The sequence below is a fragment of the Amphiprion ocellaris genome, chromosome 18 (genome assembly GCF_022539595.1).
Source record: "Amphiprion ocellaris isolate individual 3 ecotype Okinawa chromosome 18, ASM2253959v1, whole genome shotgun sequence".
Classification (NCBI taxonomy): Eukaryota; Metazoa; Chordata; class Actinopteri; family Pomacentridae; genus Amphiprion; species Amphiprion ocellaris.
In genome coordinates this window covers 29,892,547-29,918,514 of record NC_072783.1, presented here as the reverse complement: position 1 = coordinate 29,918,514, position 25,968 = coordinate 29,892,547, and the positions used below count along the sequence as shown (strand labels likewise).

The 25,968-nt window shown below is 36.7% G+C and overlaps 2 protein-coding genes and 1 long non-coding RNA gene across 4 annotated transcripts; 1 reads left to right on the top strand and 2 right to left on the bottom strand.

The window, feature by feature from the left end:
- The first annotated feature begins 464 nt into the window (after positions 1–464).
- Positions 465–9,662, top strand: LOC111574790 (catechol O-methyltransferase domain-containing protein 1-like). Of its 2 annotated transcripts, none has more exons than XM_035952544.2 (7): positions 465–601; positions 3,343–3,467; positions 3,599–3,704; positions 4,717–4,835; positions 5,766–5,820; positions 9,001–9,134; positions 9,218–9,662. In XM_035952544.2, the coding sequence occupies exons 1-7, from the start codon at positions 520–522 to the stop codon at positions 9,365–9,367; spliced, it is 771 nt and encodes a 256-aa protein (XP_035808437.1). In that variant the 5' UTR covers positions 465–519; the 3' UTR covers positions 9,368–9,662. The 2 variants fall into 2 exon arrangements, with proteins under 2 accessions (XP_035808437.1, XP_023135328.1); XM_023279560.3 differs by lacking the exon at positions 465–601 and adding an exon at positions 819–1,065.
- A 91-nt stretch (positions 9,663–9,753) lies between these two features.
- LOC111574785 (voltage-dependent anion-selective channel protein 2-like) lies at positions 9,754–14,740 on the bottom strand. The gene is made up of 9 exons (XM_023279552.3): positions 14,593–14,740; positions 12,359–12,430; positions 12,182–12,231; positions 11,631–11,783; positions 11,488–11,540; positions 11,161–11,388; positions 10,883–11,033; positions 10,680–10,737; positions 9,754–10,592 (listed from the first exon to the last, which is right to left on the bottom strand). The coding sequence occupies exons 2-9, from the start codon at positions 12,423–12,425 to the stop codon at positions 10,501–10,503; spliced, it is 852 nt and encodes a 283-aa protein (XP_023135320.1). The 5' UTR covers positions 12,426–12,430; positions 14,593–14,740; the 3' UTR covers positions 9,754–10,500.
- An 8,710-nt stretch (positions 14,741–23,450) lies between these two features.
- Positions 23,451–25,836, bottom strand: LOC129347366 (uncharacterized). Its single transcript, XR_008599442.1, has 3 exons — positions 25,672–25,836; positions 24,887–25,045; positions 23,451–23,947 (listed from the first exon to the last, which is right to left on the bottom strand). It is a non-coding gene; the product is annotated as an uncharacterized LOC129347366 (long non-coding RNA).
- Between the last annotated feature and the right edge of the window lie 132 nt (positions 25,837–25,968).

The window sequence follows — 25,968 nt, the reverse complement described above, 5'->3', positions numbered from 1 at the left end:
AATTCATCTGTAATAACAGGTTAAATAAATTCAAGGCTCAGCTTTATTTTCTTTATACAATACAGGATTGCACAATGAAATGCAGTTGTAGACATCTCTGTGCTACAGTGACAGAAAATGTAGACAAATATTTTAACATTTTAGATTTGATTATACTTAAATAACAAATTAATTACCATTAATACAAAAAAGAAGGAAAACTGAGTTAAATGAAGACATTTGCAATATTACAACAGACCGTAAAGCTATAAAAGATTTTGCTGATAACATCTCTGCACTTTTAATTAACTTAACTGTGAATAGCTTCAATAACAGTGGTAATGTTGACACTTTTACTCTAGTATAGGACTGATCAGCTACACTCTTAACGTAATCTTTGCAATATCTCCTGATATCTTCCAATGAAAGGGTCTTGTGCCCACATGCAACCGTATAACGGACAGTGGGCGGTTGTATTTCAGTCCTATCGTGTGTGCTCCAACAGGTCAGATGACCGTCATTATGCATACATGACTAAGCATGTTTATAAGGTTCGTTAAAGCACGAATTCTTTTATTCGCTGTCTCACACCCTGCAGGCCAGTCTCTCACACGAAACTTGGGTGAGTTCCTGTTATCATGCAGTGAGCTGCAGCAACGTGTGGCTTTACTCGGTGGATCACACCACTCCTTTTGATTAGGATTAGCTCTTAGGGCGTATTAAGTATGCCCTGTCACGCTTTTTCCGTGCGACTAGTCTTTGTTATTCGCACTGATTTACAGTTTCCTCGTAGCTTCCCTGCTTAACACAACGACAGTCACATGATAGCAGCAGACGGTGTGGAGATGTAACCGCAGCAGAAAGTGTCTCCAGGCTGGCAGCGTCTTTTGTCAGCCCGGATCGTGTCGCCTTTTCTCACGGTATTACGGTACAGCGCTCCGTGAACGCGGAAGAGCTTCAGCTGCGCTCACTCCAATCGTGGGATATTAGTTGTCGTTGCAGTAATGTCTTATCGTAACGTTTCCAGAGAGGCACTGGTTGGCACCATCACACTTGGGGCTGTTTTTGTCGCCGGCTATTTGTTTGGTAAGAGTGGTAGTGTTATGTGAGATTTAAAAAATGTGTGATTTGAGCTTTACAACGTTGCTGCTGCTGCACCATAGTAACCTGACAGCATTAGAGTGAATGTAAGGTGATTTAGAGGCGCAAGTTAGAAGGAAAATACAGCCCAAGGACTCATGTTTGTTTAGTCTAGATGTGGTGCTTTTATACAGATTAGAGTCTGCACCGAGGAGGAAAACTGTGTGTGAAGCCACTTGTAATTTTTCAGCTTTTACAAACAAAACTAAAGTTTCAAAATACAACAGGGCTTAACACTACCTTAAAACTAAGTAGAAAATTACTCAGGTTGGCATGTTTTGGACCCATCTGTCATATATGTTTTGACAAATCAGAAAGAGAGTTACATGTTTTTTACTTGTTTGAGTACAGAGAAGTAGGCAGTAGATATTCTCACAAAAATATGCAACAATCTTGAACAAGTGATCGATCTAAACAAATCAAAGCAGCAATTTGAAGCACTGCCGATAGCAAATTGCAAAGACTGTAGTTTGAAACTGTCATGTCTCTGATTTTACAAATCCACACCGTCCTCCTTGTGTGACAGTCACACTTGTGATGGTAGTCTGTGCAGTAATAGTAGTGTTAAATCTATTACACAATGAATATTACACTGAGGCTTGAGTTTAAATATCACGGTTAAATTGTTAAGCCTTGCTTCAATAGAACAAATATTTTATACAAAGATTCACCACAATCAGGACGGTAGCTACCATCGAGAATGCTGGATCTACTTGAGAGAATTTACTATCTACAGCGCTGAAAAAATAACACATTGTAGTATTTTTATAGCCAGATTCCACTGTTTTAAGACACTACTCTCCAGTAGGACTGAACAACTAATCATTTCAAATCAAATTGCAATTTAAAACAATGCAGTTAGCAAAAAGCAGCACGTTCGATCAACTGTGGCGTCAGTGATTTCATAAATTCATGCGGTTATCCTTGTGCAGCAGTTACATTTTTAATCATATCTTATGTAGTCATGCTTCATCATATTATATAGTAAATTAGATTGCATTTTGATATTTTCACTAAATCCTTCAGCTCTACACCCATGTGATCAGTTTTAGGTGCTGGACAATGATATATATGACATCATCTGGAAAATATAAATATAAATATAATGAAGCAGCAATTTTAAAAATGTTCTTGTCAGCATTTACACTGGTGTGCAGACTATATTTTTCTAAACAATGGCAATAAATATTCTCCCCTAGGTTTTGTCTGTGGGACACATTAATATACTACCATTATTGTGTTCTTTTAATGCTGTTGACTTTTCTGCTTGGTAGGCATGCTATTTATTACAAGATAACAATGCAAGTGACAAATTGATGGCTGTGAATGAATGAATGAGAGATTATTGAAACAAATGCTGCACCCAGAGACTCAAAATGTTCAGTTACTAGATAGATAAGTCCTTTATTTCTCCCTACGCCAGAGGAAATTTACAACATCATACACCAGATAGGCATTTATCCATGTGAATTACCAGGGTATTACATGGCCAGAAAAACATACCTATTAAAAGTTGAATTTAAATAATTATTCACGATTGTGTCAGTTCTATTCTTCACATGAAACAGTATTATGTAATACATCAAGTTTATATAGCGGCAGAGACTATCACCCGGTACAGAGCCGCCAGGTACAAAGTCCTTTTCAACTTATTTACTTTACATTGCAGCTTCCACATATCAGTCAAAAAAAAAAAAAAGAAAGTAAAACAAAGGGACTCTTTGAAGTGACCAGTACAAGCACTAGTGTAACTACAGGGAACATAAGTACATAGATGTCACATCATGTGTCATTATATTACCCCAAAAATGTTAAGCTACACAATTAGCCACAACATCAACACACCCTTTTTGGTCCATGTTAAGGTAAATTGTGGGTGTCAAAGTTACATCCAGATGAATGCCAGGACCCAAGGTTTCCAGGCAGAAAACTGCATTTTAACAAACTTGCCAGTGGTTTGACTCTTGTGGCTGATAGGTGTATATTCCACTACAATTTCCAGCATTAATTTCTTTATCCGAATCTATGGCTGCTGGTGCAATAATTCCATTTCCCCACTGAGATCATTTAAGTTTGATCAAATCTAAATCAAATAACTACTACACATTAATTACATCCGACTTCTGTTTCCTGAAAAATGTATATGCTGGCTGGTAAGTCCCCCTGACATCATCGTGCTCTTAAGATCTTTGTAATTGTTTCATGGTTCATGTCTGCCCTCAGGGAGAAAGAAATTGTTCAGAATGAGCATCTCCAAAAGTCACTGTGAGGCAAAAGACAACCCGCTGATGCAGTATGTTCTCAATCACTCCATGAGGGAGCATCCGGTCCTGCAAAAGCTCAGGCTGGTAAGGAGGCCTCTATCTGGAAAACTGCATGTGCTCTGGTGCGATTAGGCACTCAGTGTCATAAGACCTAATCAGGTTTCACTGAGTAATGCATTAAATTTATGCAACTGGTTTCCACTCTTTGTTTTCAGAGGACAATGGAGGACTCCTTGAATGTGATGATGGTTGCCTGTGAGCAGTCGCAGTTCATGGCCAATTTGACAAAACTAATAAAAGCCAAGAAAGCAATTGAGATCGGTAAGAGGGTCAGATTTAGCATCATGCCCAGTTTGAGGTTCAACTATCATTTACTTTTTCAGACATCAGGTATCTTTCAACACATACAAGAAACCAGGTCACAAAGAGAAATTTCACCTGCATTCACTGTTGTAAATTGACTCCTTTAAATTTTACAGAACAATGGCTTGCTTCTTTTAAGTGTAACTTGATATATATTTAAAAATAGTGCTTCTTAAAAGTCTATTTTTGGTGGAGCAGAAACCTGACTTCTTCACTCCTAAAGAGGCCATCTACTTTCAGGCATTCTTTGAAAATTGGTCTTGTTGGTTCATTTTTTTTGCTACTTCTGTGTTTGTCAATATAAGTTTTATTACTTAACTATACTACTTCGCTTACTAGATATATGCAGTTTGTTTAAACTGACTCAGATTATTTATCGTGCTCAGGTTTTGATGCACCAACACGCTACACAGGTGTCTTCGGTCTTTGGCTTGATAGCTTAGTGTTTTATCAGGACTTCTTGTCAGTTTTATAAGCTGGCCCAGAAGATGTGTGATTTCATTATGACAGAATTTTTTTGTCTTTGAAACTAAGAACAAACATGTAAAGTGGAATCAAATTATTTTAAAGACAAGATCAGATCCCTGCTATTAATAATCTCCTTTTATCCCACTGCAGCACTGACACAGCACAACCCCCACTCTCCGGCACATGCACACATGAAAAAAGCTGATTAGTAATCTGGTTACATGTACAGTAAATGCAGTCATATACTATCCTGGAGAAAGCTGGATAGAGGGAACTCTCGTAAAGGCATTTGATATGATGTGTTAAAATCTGACCAGGGTATAGAAGTTCTGACAGAAAAGGTAGTGCTCAAATTGTAAAATTTGCAATGGAAAAATTCTGGGTGCATCTTATTTGCAGGTGCCCCTAAATGAAAAAATTAGGCACAACAGTGCTGCCAGTGTAAAAAGTTCATCTGGATCTGTGTAATGCTGACTTGAGTGCCGCCTTCTTGCATTTACAGGAGTGTACACAGGCTACAACACACTGAACATAGCACTGGCGTTGCCTGAAGATGGAGTTGTGATAGCATGTGATATCAGTGCAGAATACACCAACATTGGCAAACCGTTCTGGAAAGAGGTACAATTCACATCTATGTTTCATTACATGAAACACAAGATGGAACCCTCTGGGGTTCAAATATGATGTGTAACATTGTTATATTATTTCCATGTTGCAAAGTGCTGATCAGTGCAGAGGATTATCATACACTACAGGTAACAGACATACTGTAGTTCTGTTTGACATCTTTGCATCTGCATGTGGAGCAGACTTCACAGTCTGTTAGTCTTTTGTGTAAGAAAAGACTACTGTGCCACTCTGTCAAGGGAAGCAAAACACTAAAAAGCACACATTTTTTCACAGTCCAGTCTGAAAAGATGAGTTCAGCAATAGAAAAATAATCAACAAGAATTTCAATGATTGTTTAATCGCTGAAGTCGCTTAACAAGCAAAAATGATAACCATTTGCTGGCTCCAGCCTCTCAAATGTGAGTATCTGCTGGGGGTTTCTTGAACTGTCAAAAATTTAGATTTGCATTATTTACACCGGCTAAATGATTGATCAGTTAAATTATTGGCCCGATGCAATTACAATTATTCAATATTCCTATAAAAGTAAAGCAAAAACGCACTACTGGAAAAAAATATCTGAGAATTGATTTGCATAAAGAATTCTTTAGCACTTAATTGTGAGATGTTTATTCTTGATGGTCACAGTCAATAATTGCAGAGTTCTACCTTCTTTGCAAGCACACATCTTAAATGACTTCTCTTCCCCTACAGCCTGTTTGCAGGCCAATATCATAATGTCTTATTTGGTTCATGAAAATCCAGAAAAGACCAAAACTGGGTTATTGCACACATCATGTGTACATAACTGACTCAAAAATTCATGCATGTCATGCATGTAAAAACAATCACAAACCTTAATATTTCTCATCTGTTAGCAGACAACTTATCTACTACACTTTATCTATAACAAATATTCTTGTTTCTCTCTGTTAACAGGCCGGAGTCGAGAAAAAAATTGATCTACGTCTTCAACCAGCATTGAAAACTCTTGGTAATGTTTTACATCTCTTTTTCCTCTCAATTTATGGTTGTAAATTTGCACTAGGGATGTATGATTTCCAGACAGAAATGTTAGGAAAGCCTTAATTTCCCTACACTAATAATCTCATTTTGATATATGGTATTTCACATTCATGACAGTTCCAATTTCTTCGAGGCTCTTGCTCTGTCATTACTTTCAGTGACATAGTTTTGATGGGTAAGCCTTTCAAAAGTATGTCAGATATGCCGTAGACATGGTTTTACACAAGTTTGAGGCCACGGAGTTCAGTAAAAGGGCAGATTGCTAGAGTTTAATTAAATTAACTTCTTAAATTTAAAATCTTTCGCTATGTCTGATTTGATGAAGACAGTACTACCTTAAGTGTTAAACTAATGTGTCAGGTACATTTAAAAAATACTATGCAGTAATTTTATCCATTGCAACAGACATAAAGGTAATATTTGTCCAGCATCTCTCTCTAAGAGACGATCAACACCCTTGTTTCAAAAGGTTCAACGAGTTAAACTTAGTGAATTCTTCTGACCATATCACTAAGTTTTAAGTCTACATTCCGTGCATTGGCCAAGCAGCTTGAAGACTGGAACTCTAATCATTATTAGTGACTGAGGTCTCTGTTGCTGACCCTACTTACGTAGCACACACACACACACACATACACAAATAAATAAATAATGACCTCGGAGCTTACAACTGTGTTTGTTTTCCACATATTTAAGATAGTGCAGTAGATGTAACCCTGTGATGTGATCTACATTTACATTATTACAATAAAAGAAAGGAATAGGTAGGTTTTAAGCATTAAACAATAGCTATATGTACCAGCAATGGATGCTGAGAAAATTGCTTAGTAGGACGTTAAATAGTTTCATTACAAGACATCAGCTGCAAAGTGCCCTGAAAGCACATGACAAATATGCAAAGTTTGACTGCATGAACAAACCCAAAGCTTGCTCAGTCTATGACAAATAACACAGACAGCTCCCTCCTACCTGATCTCTGTCATTCAGGCCCTACACTCCCTCCTGCTCACTATGCTCAGCCAACAAAAGGTGCCCGATACAACCACCACAACAGGGCCCAAGATCAACCTCTAGACTTTTCTATTCTGAGGTTCCCCGGTGGTGGAACAAGTTACAAAACTCTGTTCAAGCTAAAGAAATCCCTCTCAGTTTTTAATAAACAACTAAAGACCCAGCTCTTCACTGAACACCTTTGCACTTGACAGACTGCAAATAAAAAGAAAGTAGAGAAAAGGCATGCTATTCTGCTGACACCTGGGCCTCTTGCCACCTCTGTATTCATCTAAGAAGGGAAGGGTGGTTGCCCTTGCGAGATGGGCTTCACCATTTAAAAAAAAAAAACAAAAAAAAAAACACCCATTACTCCATGTACCCCATTACCTCCACCTAAGTAGTACACTTCCAGTAGTCTACTTTAATGGGTGACATACTTGACATTGGGGTGCACTCAAGGCTGGTGCAGGGTCCCCCACCTTTGAACTTTAATCTGAGCACAGTGTGGTGGTGCCGCCTTAGTTTCCCTCCTTGTTTTGCTTGCTTCTATAAAGCTTCCTTTAACCTCCTTATTTATTAGCCTGTATTTTTCATTGTTGTGTCGTCATTAAAATGCTTACCTGTGTACCCTGACTAGTAATAAACTGACTAAATAGAATACAGCGGTCAAGCTCAATGTAAGACAATTAAATTCGATTTGATCATATAGTAAAATACTATATTGTTTAGTTCCAGATACTTGTGACTAAATGTTTTATGCATTTGTAGACACACTGTGATCTGTAAGTTGTAACATGTAAATGATAAAGTGAGGCATAATATTGTTGAAACTGAACTTTTAAAATATATATTTTTCTTAGGAAACTTCAGGTCGTTCAAAACCTTGTGCACTATCTGCCAACTGTCACTTTTGCAATGCTCTGTTCTTATGTTTTATGCTGTCACTTGCACATTTTTGTTAATTTCTTTGTAAAGATTTCTTTTTACATTTTTTACTCCACTATTTAGACATTTTTTATTCTTATTTTATTTTCCTAACTTATTTATCTTGTATGTTTAAAAGGGAGAAAGTCACTGTGCAGTGTGTACAATGATATCAAGGCTTTCTTATCTGATAGCTTTTCTTAAAAAGTTAATTAAATGTGAACATTTTCACAGCACTTTTTTTCGCTAAAACAAAGGGAAATATTTTGAGTTGTCAATAGGTTATTATGCTGTGATTTTACAGGTCCGGCCCACTTGAGATCAAATTGGGCTGTATGTGGCTCCTGAACTAAAACGAGTTTGACACACCTGTTCTAAATGATAATGATTAACCTACCACAGCTATATAGCTGACACGGCTAAGCTAGCCGGGTGCTAACTGACAACAACAAACCCGTTAACAGCGACAGCTGAGCGGAGGCTAAACAACACAAGCTAACGGCTAACTAAGTTTTGGTACCTTCACAAAATTTGTCCTACCGAAGACATCTTCTTTAGTCTCCTCTCGTCGTCCTTCGTGGTCTGTTAAAACTTAAGTGTGAATTATTCCAGTATACGTTCAGTAAAAAGAGGCAGGTTAGTATTTTGCCATTTAAATCCCCCGCAAAGTGACGACATAACCGAGTGGGGACGACGGAAATCACCGAAGACGAAATGAATGTCACGTGGCCACGATGACGTTTTTATTTTGTATTTTTTTACTTTATTATCCTGCATAATAGGAGCCCATACGACCTCTGAATGTTACGTGTAAAAAGGTTAATGCAATTCTATTTAATTAATTTATATTTTGATGCAACAAGTGGCACAAATTGGTGCTTAAAAATGAACAAAAATCACTAGAATGCAATAAATTGTGTATGATGAACACAGATTTATCATCAAAAATACAGAACTCCTTGTATTTGTATTTAGAAAAAAAACAAAATACAAAGTTTATTTTGGATTCATTAGTAAGTTATTATATTTTTCTTTTTTTGTTAGAGGATTAAAAATTTTCAACAATTTTATTTATTAGCTATTTAAAAATATGAGGTCTTTCCAAACTGGTTTCTTATCTAGCAGATGGTGGATACTGGTGGCTGCCAGCAGACAGATGCTGGATGATGGCTCTAATACATTGTGATGGAGATGTTCAACAAACCTAATTTATCATTCTGTTTTCTTTTAGATGAGCTCATGTCTTCTGGCCAGGCTGAAACATTCGACTTCGTCTTCATTGATGCAGACAAACTTAACTATGACAACTATTACGAAAAGTGTCTGCTGTTGTTGAGAAAAGGAGGCCTCATTGCAATCGACAATGTAAGCGAATTCAATCGAGACGAATGTCAATTTCAGTTCCTGTGACAATTCTTCTAAACAGACTGTCTTCGGTGGTGCTGCAGGTGCTGTGGGGTGGAAAGGTGCTGGACCCATCAGGCGATCAAGACGCTGTGGCCATTGACAAGCTGAACAAGAAGTTGCTTAAAGACGTTCGAGTTACCCTGAGCATGCTCACAGTGGGAGATGGTCTCACCCTGGCTATGAAGCTGTAGGTCACCGAGTGAAAACTACCAACATTTACAGGCTTTCTAAGGCAACACTCGGATACGGTGTTGTTTCATAGTTAGCTGAAATCTTAGAGGGAATATGTGATTGTAGCTAAAACCTGCATCTTACTACCTGAACTCATGTTACTACATGTTACTGTGATTAAACAACAAAGCGTTTTTTTGTCAAATGGCAGTTTTGACCTCAGTAATTGCAATAACCACAGTTAATGTTAGTCACAAGACAACGTGCAGCATTCGAACAACTCAATAAAGGCTTTTGATTAAAAAAAAAAAAAAATCTACAGATGCTATTTTTTTGTATTTCATTACTATTTAACTGGTATCATTTGTCATGCTGCCTATAATCAAATTGCAGGAGAGAATATCGCTTCATTTCAGGACTTTATTGTAAAGGTAGACACACCAACACACAAAGTGCTCCCTGATTAGTGTCACAGTCTTTAAATGGGAATAAAGGTTTCACTCAGTCTTTCACTCAAGTCACAAAGAGGAGAATAAAATGCATGTAGCATAGTCTTGCAACTTAGAAGCAGATATTCAAGGTAGCAGAGGTCTAAAACTCATCACACTGTATAACTAAGCCTCTCTAAGAAAATAAGTGAAGAGCAGCCAGATTGGCTTCCTTTTTAGTAGCATATTTGGTTAGAGTGATCCTTCCAACAGGCAGCACAACACTACCAAAATACAAATAAAATGTGCAAATAAAAAGAGGAAGAGCATAAATAAAGGTATATTCTACTGTGCAAAATAACATCTCAGATTTACATTCTACATCATCACACCTCAGCAAAGTAACAAGGTTCTGCTTTTGGAACCACTCCTGGATTGTCAAACTCAAGAGCCAACTTTCAACACCAAGCAGAGGGGTTTTCTATCAATATATCGAGGATAAATTGGCAGAGGGAGTAACTGATTAATAAATACATGTGACTGAAACATGACTACTTATTGTAACCACAATGACAGAGGGTTTTCCATCTTATCAGTGCCTGTGAACGGGGATTCTTCTTTGTTTTGGCTTCATCGTTACACATCTGTTGTTGACCACACAGGAACGCTCAAGACCAGATTCTGCCAGTATTCTTCCTCTTCTTATGAAATGGCTGAGAAGATCCTCATGCCTCCAGTTCCAGGCCTAGACCTAGTTTGTGACCACCGGCATTGATATTCTTCCCATCCACTAGTGCTGACAGGATGAGTTTCATACCTGAAACATTGTTTCAAGTTACTTAACAGGGGTCCATGATGTTGGTATGTGATTTAAATTGCATATTATTAAAGAGATGGTCCTTACCAGGCCGCAGAGTCTGGGTGTATCCAATTCCTACCAAGCTGGCATTATTCACCTTAGCCTGTAGAAAAAGGATTAAATCTTTAAAGCAGGATTCAGAGAGCAGCTTTAGCAGGGCTACACAAACCAGACTGTAGCAGGTTATGTAAAATACAGTGTGGGAATGTTGAAAGAGACCTTATCAAAATGTCCTTCAACAAACTTACTGATATGGAGGCACTGGAGTCTAACTGGTATTTAGCAGCGATTCCAAAGCGAGTGCCGTTGCTGCCTGCTGTCCAGGCAAGATTCACAGCAGTCTCCAGTTGGTCATTTACCTTCTGATAAATGGATCCGCCAAACTCTGCACCATCATTTCTGGGTAAAGAAATGCACAACATCACATCAACAATCATAAAAAAGCTTCACCTAAAAACAAAAAACTGAATCTGTAAAATTATGCAACCAGTGATTCAAGGAGTTCTTTGTTGATTCTAAAACATACATGTTGGTGTGGAGCTGGAAGTCTCCGGTCTTGTAACCAACTGCAAAGTTGCTCTGGGTCATCTTGGATTTGGCTGAATCAAAGGTCATCTGGTAGCCGGCCAGCCATCCCTCGTAGCCGGCCACCGCTGCTCCATGGATAGTAGGACCAGCGAAATCTAAATCTACATCAACACCCACGTTAACGTATTCCCTTTTATAAGCCGTCTTGACCTTGCCACTCTTCTTGCTGTGAAGTGAAAAAGAAAATGAGAATGTCAAAAGGCTTTTTATTTCGTTAACACTTGAAGGTTGCGAGTCATGAATTTCTAATTAGCATGTAACTTACCCGGTGTTCGGTGAAAATGTGGTATCGCAAGTAAGTTTCAACCCTTTCGTGATCTGAAATAGAAAATTGCTTCGTCAGTGACTCTTAATTTAAGATATAATATTAGAGAGATGATCAACAACACGGCAAGATTTTTAGTTTACCTGATCCTCGACACAAATTTCTGTTCCAAGTGTGTTCTCTGTGGTCCACTTCTCTGTGAACGTCAGCCCATATTCAGCCCATTTATACTTGGTTTCCAGGGTTCCAGTGACCTTGCTGGTGTCTACGTTGGATGAGCCGGATGTTTTAAATTCCTGAAGTGAAAATAAGAGGAAATTAACCCTATCTGAAAGCAATACTGAGAAGAAAAGTTCATCATCTAACACTTAGAGTTGAAATATATTTATGATTACAGACTGGCTGATACTATGTACATTTGAGGCCAATGCTGATAAAAAAAATATTATTTCTTTTTGAACATAAGCACAGAGCAAACTGCAGATTAGGTCTGTTAAAGCTTTGTTCCTAAATAATTCTGAAAGTAGATAAAGGTGGATATTTAGAAAACTTTGGCTTTTTGGCATGTAGCTGCAACAGTTATTTATCAGTTGACACATACACTGATAACTTTATATCTCTGATAACAATAATAAAATTAGCTGGCAATACCTGCATTGTACTTCTCTGTGTTACACTAAGAGTTAAAACTCACCACTCCACTTGAAGACTTAGTCTTCACATCAAGCTTAACCAGCCCAAAACCTGCAAGGACAGGGACAGTAAGAAACTACTTTCTGGGCATGGAAATGCATTTCCAGCAGCAGACCTGTCCTCTGTGGGTCAGGAAATACACACTTATAAAACTGCCTTTTATCTTGCTTCCAGTTACCATATCCCTTATTGAAGATGTCCTTTGCGGATTTTCCCAGATCTGCATATGCTGGAGGAACTGCCATTATGCCTGTCACAAAAGATAAGATTTTAAAGAGTGAAAATGGCGATACAGAGCCATAAAAATTAAATTGCTATTAAAATAAGTCCACTTGTTGATCAAATTAAAACCAAACACCTGCACAGTCATTGTCACACGATATTTTATGACTGCACATTCAGTGACTTATTCTAACATATTTGAGAAGAAAATGAGCAGAGTCCATGATTTGTGGTCCAGCTGTAGGTTTACTGTAAACCACAGGGAGACTACAACAAACTGGGTTGGTCTTAAGTTCAGCTGAGGTGTAGAAACCCTGTTTTCATAAATACAGCTCATACTCTGCACCGTCTGCATCCCAGAATTTCCTGTACTTTGTAAACTATCACAAAGTCCACTGTTTCTGTATGTCCCTCTTTCTAAAGGTCATGTTTACATAAAAAACACCACGAGATCTTATTGCCTTATACAGTTAACTCCAGGAGAATTGTGTGACATATGTAGAGCTTTCAAATAAAACATATTCATCAGTTGCAAACCTTTTTCTGACATTTCACCAGCTAAGCAACAAGGCTCTGTGTCCCAGTCTTTCACATGGACCCTTACATTTTCTTTCACTCTTCCGATTACGTGATATCATTACATTTTATCATTTGTTTTTAGATGTATTTATATACACTTCAAAATTCAAATTAAACATTTGTGAACCAATGGTTTTACACTTGATTGCATTCACAAACAATATGTGAGATAACATGCATCTGTACACAGGTACAGCCTTTAAATTACAGAAATTTTATAACAATTTAACTACAACTAGATTTTTAGAAATACCACTGACAGTGTTGGATGACTGTTCTTGGTGTACACCTCGAAGGAATTTCTAGCTGCAGTTATTTTTTGGCTCTTCAAATAATCTCCACTAATTTAACTGTCATGTGGATAAATAATTAAACAGTGACCGTATTTTGCAAAAAAGTAAAATAAATATTGGTGCACTTGAGAAAATTGGCTGCCTTTCTAAAATATTGGCTACAATTATTGGATTTCGTAAAATAATTTTTAAACCCCAATGTCATTTATTTTATTAAGGAGTTATGCTTTCATGCAACAACACTAGCAAGTGAAATATTTGTATTCCTAGACATTTTCACTGTTAGACTCAGTCATGTTTTATTTTTTTAAAAAAAATCAAAATTCCCCAAATTTGGCAAGAAAATTCTTGTAAATATTTTTTAAAAATGAGTAAAAATCTTCCAAAAAATCCTAAAATTATCTGAAGTGATTACAGATATATCAGTAAAACTTCGAATATTTTCTTTTTAGCATTCTTCTTTTCCACCAAAAAATGTTGGACATCAGAAAAAATATTTTTTCCCACATTTTCAAACTTTAAAATGGGTCATTTTGACCCGCAGGATGACACGAGGGGTTCAAAACATGCAGTTTTTGGCAGTTGTACCCAACCAGCTGGAACAATTATCGCAATGCTTCGTCATGTTCAAGCAGATGCACGTATCTGACGAATAATTATATATCATAGTCAAATATTTTCTTGAAAACTGCAGAAAGAATTTTGAATGCCACTGAGAATCAAATTTAATGCTTTTTAATGCCATTTAAGGCCTTAATTTTCACAAAGTCAACTTAAAGACTATTAATGCTTTTTAATGCCCTGCAGAAACTCTGCATATGGATTACTGTGTATGTGTAGGGAGATGTCACGTCTTCTCATTGTCAAGGTTAAACTGGAAGCTGAAACACTTCAAGGTCTGTCTCCAATATCAGGGAACATAAAGGATACTGGTGATGTTAAGATACACCTGTTAGAAGCATTACTTAAAGTGTGTCTTTATTGTTTTCTTCTATGTATTTTACCACTACTACTGTCAATCAACAGTGATATAACCACCAAAGCAGCTTTTAGTAGAGTCATAGTAATAAAGTGAATAATGTTGAAATTCAACAGAAATGAGAGGGCTTTAATTTGTATTCATTGCATTGCAAATATATGTAAACATTTGTCCATGACAAGGAATAATGGCAGTGCTGTATTTTCGGAGTTGAACACACAGTGGAGTGTGGTAGGGGGCGTTTTCTAGCTAGCTAACGGAATGTTCGACAACCGCTCCGCTTAAATTCCAACAAACACAGCATGAACACGGTCAGTAATTACACAACCCATTACTTACCGAGGATTACTGTTGCTGGTTTTGTTGCTGTGAACTTGACAGCTTAGAAACGCGAAGGAAACCGGTGTAGGACGATATGGAGGAGAGACACCGCAACAAACAACCTCCTGACCTCCGCAGGACCCCAAACTATAGCTGTCTAGTTTCCGCCTGAGTGAAATCGTAAAAAGGTGACAATGTTTTGATTTTTCGTTAATTGATTAAACTATTTCTTTCTATGATTTTGGAGTAGCGACTGTAACTCTTTTCATTTGCAAAAGGCAGCATTTATAAGCCAAATTTGTGCCGTCAGCACACTGGCAAGTAGAGGACCTCTAAATCACCATGGTAACCAATACGCAAATGTAGCTTTTTAAGCTAATTACTCAACTTTATCTTTTCTTTTTTTTATTTATCTGGACTCATAAAGGTCAAGAAGCATGATTCGTTTTGGAATGTACACACTAATTACAAGGAATTTATTTAATTGATAAAATTGCTGCATCTTTTAAGCAAATAATCGAATTACTACGAACATAATGTATTATATTAAGTAGAAAACAAAATCTAATATATAAAATACATAAATTAATTACAGTTTTTATTAACAATATTGTCATTATTGATGTGGTTGTGTTATATTCTCAATGCAATTTTTATTTTGCTTCCTCTTTTTTTGGACATTCAATTATGTGTGTATGATTTTATATGCAAACAAAAAAATCTTTAAAAATTTCCTTTCTGTTGAAAAACATTGTCGACAAATAGTGCCAGATTTTAAATGAAGTGCAACATTATTCATTCATGTTTTAGAGTTGTATTGGATTAAACTTAAGCATTCTTTTTCTTCTCTGAATATCTATGTATCTATAATTGTTTTACATTGTACAACATGTTTTCTGCTTGTGTTAAAGGAATTTTATTTTACTATTTTAAATTTTTATTCTAATACGCTCTGTACTGTTATTCTGTCATCAATATATATATATATATATATATATATATATATATGTATTAGTGCACACAAGTGTCATATGATGCAGACCAAATTCAACAATTAAAATGCATCTCATCACTAGCTACTGTCAAAATCTACAAATACTCAGTCCATAATTATTTAAATGTGATTTAACCAATGTGGACCTACTAGAACCAGCACAAGTACAGTGAAAATAAAATCATAGTCCATCTCAGAGTAAAACAGAAACAAATGTTTTTGTAACTGAGTCTAAAATAATGATAGACAATACAATATTATATAACAAACAAATTTAGCTGACTAATGTAAATATTAAAGTTAAGACTCCATTTTACGATATTATATACTTTAACATTGTATACTTTAACAAATTAGCTGACTTGTTTAAATCGTTAATTAAGGTTAAGACCAAAATAATGCTCTAGCAATCACTCAAACATGAAACTGTAAGAGTATTTGACAATAAAAACAATCCTTTAGTTACAGCCAATGTTCCCTGTAATTTTTCCTGAGTGTGAGCAAACACACAAACTCCCTGAGCGTCCCTTGGACCACTGTGAGCAACATCAGACGTGTGCACTGTGGTCACACCAGCATCACATCCATTCAAGTTACATGGTTCATTAAAAGAATCAAATTACAGCATTTACATTTCTGTTAAAACACTTTGTCAACAGGAGCCAGTTGAAGGCTGCAGTGATTTTAGTGACACTACAATGTATAAGAGTGAAGTTATTGAATATTTGTCTCTCTTTACTGTTGCAGCGGTTTTGCAAATTGCAGACGGACCCTGTTCACTCCATAGACACCAATGTTATTCCTGTAGCTTGAAAGACAGCTACTTTTGATAAAACTGGGCTTGTAGCACATTGTCTGCCTTGCAACAATGGGAAAGAGGCACCGTTTATGTTTTGACAACCTATATCTAATGAGTTATTGATGCTGGAAGTCTGAATCTGTGAATATCTTTCCAACTTTACTGAACTTGGGGCCACTACCACCTAAGGAGTGATATATTTAATTTTGAAAAAAGCATTTAGCCATACTTAAAGCTTTAAGTGCTTTATTAACACGGAACTAAAAATTTTGTATTGTTTTATTATCACAGGTTCTGTCTGAAAAGAGGTGGCATCATTTTAAACAGTGAAATCAAACTAACAAAATGTAATGACCAACCAGTGAGCAATACTGGATTCTGCAAAAACATGAACAACTTTTTTAAAAATCTAAATCTTATCTTAACACAGTTAATGTATTAACTTGTTTTTGTGTGTATGCATGTATTTATTGATTTATTTAGTACTGTTAACATATCAGGGTTCTGAGTGAATTTTTCTTAAGTTAGGCAAAGGCCATTTATTGATTACATATAGGCTCTTAAATGTTTATTAAAAACTAAAAAGCATTTTCAAAAAAACAACTTAGGCATTTATTGAGTCACTAAAATACAGTAGAGTACAGACCACATCAGCATGATTCTAAGCATCCTCTGGTAAATTAACAACCAGATACTGATGTCTCTCACCATATGGACTTCAGGAGATGACTGGGGGATGATAAACTGTGACCTACTGGTTGGGTTCTCTCTGTTCTCATGTTTCTTACATGTTTGTCCCCTGACAGCCGGGTCCTAATGTTTTTTGAGCAACACACCATACTATGACGTTTTTACAATGATGGTTCTACTATGGAACCAGTTTGACCTGTTCAGGTGTTCTTTGTGTGAAAACTCAGAGATTTCAGGTATCAGAAGGTGGTTTTCAACTTTCTTTGTTAACTTTCTGCTTCAACTTTAAATTAAATTTCCTTCACTAACCCAGCCCTCTGGACTTCCAGGAAGCTGTGTTCCTATTGGCTGTCCAGGTGGCTGCTTGGTGTTATCAGGAACACCTGAGCAGCTCGGTGTTATCAGGAACACCTGAGCAGCTCAGTGTCTTCCTCGTTTATTTAGCTGCAGACAAACATTTCCTCTGCTTCTCTTCACCACTGAATCAGGTTTGGCTCTGTTGCCTTAGTTTGTTCTTTAGGCGTTGGCTTGCAGCTTCCAGCAGTAAAATCGTCTTTAATATGTTTCTTGGTGTGTTTTAGGGCTTTGTACTGGATAGTTGTCTTGGTAAATGTGTTTCTTTAGCCACAGTTGGCACATGGTGCTAATGTGTGCAGTGATTAGTGGATTTGGTGCAGCTGTGTCTTTATCTTGGCTGTAGTGAGTCTTTAGAGGTTTTTGCTCAGACACATTCTGTGTTCTTGTTTGTGAACCCACGTTGGTTGTCCAGAAGGTAAGAGTTCCTGTCCTGATTCTCTGTTCTCAGAGGTTCTCTGGTAGGCTGCAGGAGACTTTAGCATTTGGGTTGTGCTAGTTTGGTTTTTGTACGGTTTCATTTGTACGACTATCTTGAGGCCCCTCCATGTGGTTTAGTGAGGTTTTCTGGAACAGTTCTACAAAGCAACCTGCAGCAGAAGAGACTTTGAGAGTTTTTAGGAAGTTCTGGAGACCAGACTTTAGAGCAGCAGAAACATTTGTCAGCAGTTTGAGCAGGAGAAGGTGAGCTTCAGAGTAGAAATGAGACAGAAACCTTCTTGATCCGTGTGGTGAGGTCCTGTACCAAGAGTTTGAGCAGGTTGTGAAGAGTCTGTAGTTCTTTGGTCTGAAAGCACAAGAAGAGTCGACTCATTAAAGGAGAAAACAGGAGATATTGTTGCTTCTTCTGTCGCTCTGCAGTTTCCTTAGACTGAATGTCAAGTTTATATTTTAAATGATTTCCCATGTGAGCCCAAGAAGACTTCAATAAACTCCCTCCATCCCCTGGACGCATATGTTATTACGATGTTAAGTCTTTTTGTTTGTTTTTGAGTTTTAATCATAGTTTCAAAATAGTTTTTTCTCTTTGCTTGTTTAGTTTTGTAATCTGTGTGAAAGGTGCTAAACAAATAAAGTTGAATTGATAAACTGAATAATTGACTAACTCATGATTGTGACAACAGAAGTATTTTCATTGTGATTTAAGGGTTTGTTTCATTTTTAAGTTTGGGGTTAAAATGTTGACAGAAAAAAAGATTAAAGAAATAAACTACAGTAAAAAAGCAATTAAATCAAAGGAAAAAACATTTAATATAATAAAACTTTCAAAAAGAAAATTAAACATTAAATACAATTAAATTATATGAGACAAAATATTTAATTAGATAATTAAACGGAAGATACAAAGCATGTAATTATGAAATTAAACAAAAAATTTTAAACAAAAACATTAAAGATGAAATTCTTTAGATGATTAAACATTTAAAAAATACAATTAAACAAGAATATTACACATTTAGAAAAATACAAAACATTTAATTAGACTATTAAACCTTTAAAAGTCAAAACATTTAATTAAAAAATTAAATGTTTAATTGGAAAATTACATCTTAAAGACAAAACTTTAAATAGGAATTAAACAGAAAATACAATGAAGCATTAAAAAAGAAAATTAAACATTAAAAGGTGGTAAAACATTTAAAAAGAAAAACCATAAAGATATAATCAAAAAATTAAACATTGGGAAAGAAAAGTAAATTTTTCAAACAAGCCGATGAAACATTTGAAAAAACAACAATTAAACATTAAAAAGACAAAACATTTCGAAATCAGATCAGACATTAGAACAGAATAAAAGGTGAGAAAAGAGCAAAACTAAACGTTTAAGAAGAATCAAACTAAAGATAAAACATTTGAAAGGGCACCAGTTAAACTTTAGAAGATCAAATTAAACAGAAGAAACAATAAAATGCTCAAAAGAGCAAAAACAGATAAAGGTCTTTAAAGTGTTTTCTAGTCTGAAATGAAAACATCAAGCTGTTTCTTCAAACGTTTCCTCTTTCTATGTTCTTGGTTTGATTGTGGACAGATTTACTAAGAACTCATTTCAGAAAACTGATTTCCAGATAAAGTCTACTAGAGGTTGAAGGCATTTATCAAACTAATGTTACCTTCTGATCTCCACAAACTTTACTGTTCAGTGAAGAGAATCAAAGTTTGTTCAGGATTTCTACAAAACCCACAGGTGAAAGTCTGAGATAGACAATACAATATTATATAACAAACAAATTTAGCTGACTAATGTAAATATTAAAGTTAAGACTCCATTTTACTATATTATATACTTTAACATTGTATACTTTAACAAATTAGCTGACTTGTTTAAATCGTTAATTAAGGTTAAGACCAAAATAATGCTCGAGCAATCACTCAAACATGAAACTGTAAGAGTATTTGACAATAAAAACAATCCTTTAGTTATTTCAGAAAACTGATTTCCAGATAAAGTCTACTAGAGGTTGAAGGCATTTATCAAACTAATGTTACCTTCTGATCTCCACAAACTTTACTGTTCAGTGAAGAGAATCAAAGTTTGTTCAGGATTTCTAAAAAACCCACAGGTGAAAGTCTGAGATAGACAATACAATATTATATAACAAACAAATTTAGCTGACTAATGTAAATATTAAAGTTAAGACTCCATTTTACTATATTATATACTTTAACATTGTATACTTTAACAAATTAGCTGACTTGTTTAAATCGTTAATTAAGGTTAAGACCAAAATAATGCTCGAGCAATCACTCAAACATGAAACTGTAAGAGTATTTGACAATAAAAACAATCCTTTAGTTATTTCAGAAAACTGATTTCCAGATAAAGTCTACTAGAGGTTGAAGGCATTTATCAAACTAATGTTACCTTCTGATCTCCACAAACTTTACTGTTCAGTGAAGAGAATCAAAGTTTGTTCAGGATTTCTAAAAAACCCACAGGTGAAAGTCTGAGATAGACAATACAATATTATATAACAAACAAAATTGGGGGGAAGAAAACTCAGATGGATGATCTAAATGTGAAATCAAGACTCATGGTCACAAGTTTTAAGGCTTCGGTTAACTAGAAAGTTCAAACTAACAGAGACGTACTGAGAAACTTTTAAGATTTCAGTCCTCAGACTGTCTGAAGGTTCAAACGAACAGAGAACTACTCAGGAACTTAGAAGATATCAGTCCTTGGGCTGTCTGAAAGTTAAATCTAACAGAGAACTACTGTGGGACTTAGAAAATTTGAGCCCTCAGACTGTCTGAAGGCTCAAACTAACAGAGAAGTACTCAGAAACTTTTAAAACTTCAGCCCTCAGACTGTCTAAAGGTTCAAACTCACAGAGAAGTACTGAGAAACTTTTAAAACTTCAGCCCTCAGACTGTCGAAAGGTTCAAACTAACAGAGAACTACTCAGGAACTTAGAAGATATCAGCCCTCAGACTGTCTAAAGGTTCAAACTAACAGAGAACTACTGTGGGACTTAGAAAATTTCAGCCCTCAGACTGTGTGAAAGCTCAGGTCCTGAGGACTCGGGAGGTTTGGAGGCTTTGGAAAGTCTTGGAACTGAGGGTTCCACCCTCCAGCACAAAGGCTAAAGTCCCACCTCCTGAGAAAAACGGTCGAGTCGAGACTCGAGTTAAAAAAAAACTCGAAAACGACAAAAAATAGATGATAAATGCGCAAAAAAAAGGAGAATTAGTATCTGAGCGAATAGCTCAGGGGGATAAGAAGAGAGTCTGCGGACTGGAGGGTCGCAGGTTCAAGACCCGCCACTGGCAGTTTTGTTTCTTTGTCTTTGTCAGGATTTTGAGAAAATTTAAGAAGTGTCTGGTCTTGAACCAGCGACCTGCAGCTCCATAGGCAAATCCTTAACTCACTGAGCTACAGATCAGATAAAAAGAAATAAATTCGTCGTCCCTTTGGCATCGTAGTTCCTGTGTGACCACATGGGTGGAGCCAAGGCGGAGTCTGGGTGGAGTCAGGGCGGAGAGTAGGCGGGGAGGTGGGTGGGGGAGTAGAGGGGGAGGCCGTCACCCACCTCCCCGCCTACTCTCCGCCCTGACTCCCCCCACGGCCCACCACACCTTCCCCCGCCTGACGAGTTTTTCGAGTCTCCACGAGTTCTTCGAGTCTCGACGAGTTCTTCGAGTCTCCAAGGGTTTTCCCAAGTTTCTGGAGTTTCCACCAGGTCGGAGGCAGAACAAGTTGTCATGAAGAGGCCAGGATGGACTGACTTTTTACAGCGACGAGAAGGAAGACCACTAGAAGAGCAGGTCTTTAACCACCATCCATAAAATCCATGGAGTCGCTCCAGAGAATTGAAGGAAGGTCAACTTTTATCAACCTCCATCCAGATGTTCAACTTGATATCTTTACTTTGACATTTTTAGCACCACAAACCTTTAGTATCACACTTTATTACCATTTATTAGGACTTTAATGGAATCCACCAGCAGATTTACTTTTTGTTGACAAACTTTATTCTTGTCGTCGTGGGACTGCAGTATTTAAAACTGTTCCTTCTATTTGACCTCATGTTTATTAGTTTTAGTGGAGAAAGTTATTTTAATTGTAGATTAATCTCTTAAAAACCAAATAATAAATTGGGTTAGTCAAGAGCTTTAAATTTCTTACTTTGTCATATTTTAAGTAGGACAAAAAAATATAAAAATTAAGCGTCTTGAGACAATTTGACCTGTAACTGGCATTATATAAATAAAATAGAATTTAAATTGTATGTATCTTGTAATGTTGGAGTAATTCAGCCATATATGTTGGAAAACACATTTTCTTTGTCCATTAATCTGTCGTTTTCTCCTGTAATTCATTTCTTGTTTTGGTTTATAAAATGTCAAACCCAAATATATTCAGTTTATATTCAGTCATAAAAACCAAAAAGATTTACGTTCATGATGCAGGAATCAGGCAGTTTTTCACTTTTTATCTTAGTTTAGTCAGAAAGATAGTTGATAATGTGTGAATTGTTGCAGCTTGTGAGCCGTAAAAGGTTTTAATCTTTGGGGCCGAGTGTCAGAAAACATTTAGAAACCAACATCAACAAAACACTCAAAGATTTGAACATCATTAAAGGGAAATCCAACTTTTGCATGACAATGTCTAATTAAAGGACATTTATTTCCAACGTAAATGTGTGATATTCATCCTCTGGAGCTTTCTCTTCACATCGTCTTCCACCTGGACTGGTTTGGTCGGGAGCATGTGCAACAAACATTTGAAAAACTGCACTTTAACATCAATGAATGACACTGAAGTTTAATCTCTACATAAATGAGACTGAGTCTGGATGTGCTGCTCTGTCATTAACTCCTAAGTTTAGGGAAAGTTCAAACAAAAGAGGACAGTTCAGATCAGACTTGAGAATGAGCTTATTTTGAACAAACATCTCAGACTTTCTGAGCTTCAGCACCTCTAGCAAGATATTTTAACAAGCAACTCAAGAGATCCAGAAGTTGGCGAGAGTTAGCTTTAGCTGAGCCAAAGAACATGTGGGACACTAACCTAGCAAACATTTCAGACTTTTCTCTGTGAATTCTGAGAAATAATTTCCTATTTAATGACAGAGCTACACATCTTAACTCAGTCTCATTAAAACAGACTCTAATTCAGTGTCATCCATCCACATTAAAGTGCACTTACCCAAAATGTTTGTTGCATGAGCTCCAACAAAACCTGTCCAGGTAGAAGGCCACTTTGACAAACAGGAAGTGGACGATTCCAAGCAGATTTATAGAAGGGGGAACCACACTGTACTAAGTGTGGTCGAGTATAGAGGGGTGTTTTGTGGGTTTTTAAGGCTGATAATGATTATTAGTGAGACATTTGGATTAGATATTCATTTGCAGTAAATCAAAGTATTTCAAACCTTGGAGTTAAACTTAGAAGAACACAAACTCTAACAGAAAACTTTGTTGATATGTTTTTGTTTTGTTTACAGATGTTAAAGGAGTTTTAGTCGTTACGTATAACCAATCAAATCACTCCAGAAGACAGAGCGACCACAGGTAGATAAAAGTTCAGAGCCAAAGTAGCACCATTTTTAAATGTATTTATTACCGTAAATCAGTAAAAAATAAAATACTGATAATCAGTAAATCAATCAGCCCACAATTACTACAATTCTACAATGTATGTCTCTTTGCTTTGACTTGTTATTTGTACAATATACAATGTATTTGATGGCGTTTTTTCATACCAAAGGCTCTACTATGATGTTTTCTAAGAGACATACGATGCTACTCTACTTGTTCTGGCCCTGCACTCCTCCTCTGTTGTTTTCTGGATTGTACTCAGCTGCATGCCTTCGTCCATCCGGCCTCCGTTGACTCGTCCCGCCTGCCGTCTCTGGGGCTGAAGCTGGATTGGAACAGACCAAAGTACAGTCCAATCACGATGCCAGCTGCCTCTCAAAAGGCTCCTTCATCTGGCAGGTGGCGCCACTTCTTCTGAGGGGAAGCTGAGCTGGCCCGGCAGAACTTTGGAGATGTGTTCCAGTGGTTGGTGGATGTGTGGGGAGATAGAGAGGGACCTTTGAATTGTTCAGAAAGGAAAACAGGGAAGCCATTGGTAGTTTTAGTTTAGGGTGCTACTGCGGTGTGTTTTTGGATTTTAAGAGGTGAACAGGAAGAGGTTTTTTTTCGTATTGATTATCTTTTACTTTGTTCCTGGTTGGAATGCCCATCAATGTCAACAGGAAGTTCACTTTTAGTTCTGTTTATTTATTTTTATTTTACTAACACCCATTTGTTTTTAACCCCCTCACATGTTGTGTTGTTGTAAACTTACTCTTTCAAATAAATACTCATCTAACCCTCTGGAAACCAGCGTTTGGACTGTTTTTGTGTTGCTCCTCACCTACTGACAGCTGTGGACTAAAGGCTATACTGTGACGTTTTTAGAGCGACATGCTATACTATGATGTTTGTTGGGCGACACGCTATACTATAGGCTTTTTTAATTGATATATTACTGTGACTTTTTTTGTTTTAGTTTTTTTGTTTTTTTAGCAACATATAAGAATTCGAACAGTTTTAAAAGTTACTATAATTTTACTTGTGCAATGAAATTATTATTCTATGGCATTTTTTAGATGACATATTATACTCTGATGTTTTCTTGAATTACATACTATTTTGACAATATATTGCACTATGACATTTTTTGAACCACATATCATACATGACAATTTTAGGCAACATCCTATCATTTTGCGCTTTTTGAACCACGTAATAATGGATGGGTTTTTTTTCATAGTACAGCCGACATGCTGTACTATGAACTACAGGCCATACTATGTTATTCTTGAGTAAAGCATACTATATTTTGACATTTTCTGAACAACATCCTATACTATGGCGTTATACACAGAGTGCTTTGGTTACATGTTGATTTATAATCTAGATTTTTTTCTGTTTTGTTTTTTGACGGGATTACCACAGACCTGACCATGAACACCGTCGACACCCACCTCAGGGAGACGCTGCCTAAGATCTCAAGGCTGCTTGGTCGTGGTCTTTCTGGCACGTACTCTTCCAAGATGAGCCGGGAAGTTTAACACTGATGGAATGACACCAGGTCTAAGCTGACAAACTTCCACTTCCTCCTCAACCCATAGTCTCTGGGAAACCTACATGGAGTAAGAAAAGTAGACAGAGAAGTAATTAAGTCTGTACACAACATATTAAAAAGAAATCAGGCTAATAAGTTAAGTACAAAGAACCGAATTCGCCAATATACTGGAGACCAGAGCTATTTAATTTGATAAGTATAACCTTGTTTAGTAACATTTCAATTATTTGAGAGCAGTCCTAAAGAACTGCCTGTAATCCCAATCATAAAATGGGTTTGGAGGAAGAACATAGACGGTAATCTGGATATACATGAGTTAGGCTTTATAACTACTATTGGTAGTATTGGTGGTAGTAATAGCAATGTGACTACTACTAGTAGTAGTGATAGTACACTACTGCTGCTGCTACTGGCACTGCTACTACAACTTGTAATACTATTACAAATGCTGATACTACTTCTACGACTCTAACAGCTGTTTATACTACTACTGCTGCTTGTACTTTTAGTATTACTACTACTGCTTGTACAACTATACTACAGCTACTATTAATCGTCTGGTATTTGTTGTCAAGCTGCTAGCTCGCCTTAGCGTTTTGCTAGTGGCTAACTAGTTAGCTCTCATAGACTGGAAGCTCTCAACAAGATTTAATAGTGAAAAAAAAAGCCAAAAACTATTCTTACCTATGAAAAGTCATTCCAAGTTTCCTTGTCTCAATCGTACGACGTAGTGTGTAATTGTATGCAGCACAGTGAGCCGGCATACTTCTTGTTTCCGTTTTCACGTCGTCTACATCCACGGAATGCACTGAAACTTTGCCCCCACTAGCTTAGCCTCGCTGTAGCACGCAGCTCAAAGGGGCGTGTCCTATCTACTCATTCATATCTATGAGAACAACTGTGGCTGCACATAAGGACGCCTGACGTAGATTAGCTGCGTAAATACCATTATATACAGTCTATGGTAAATACGTATGTGAA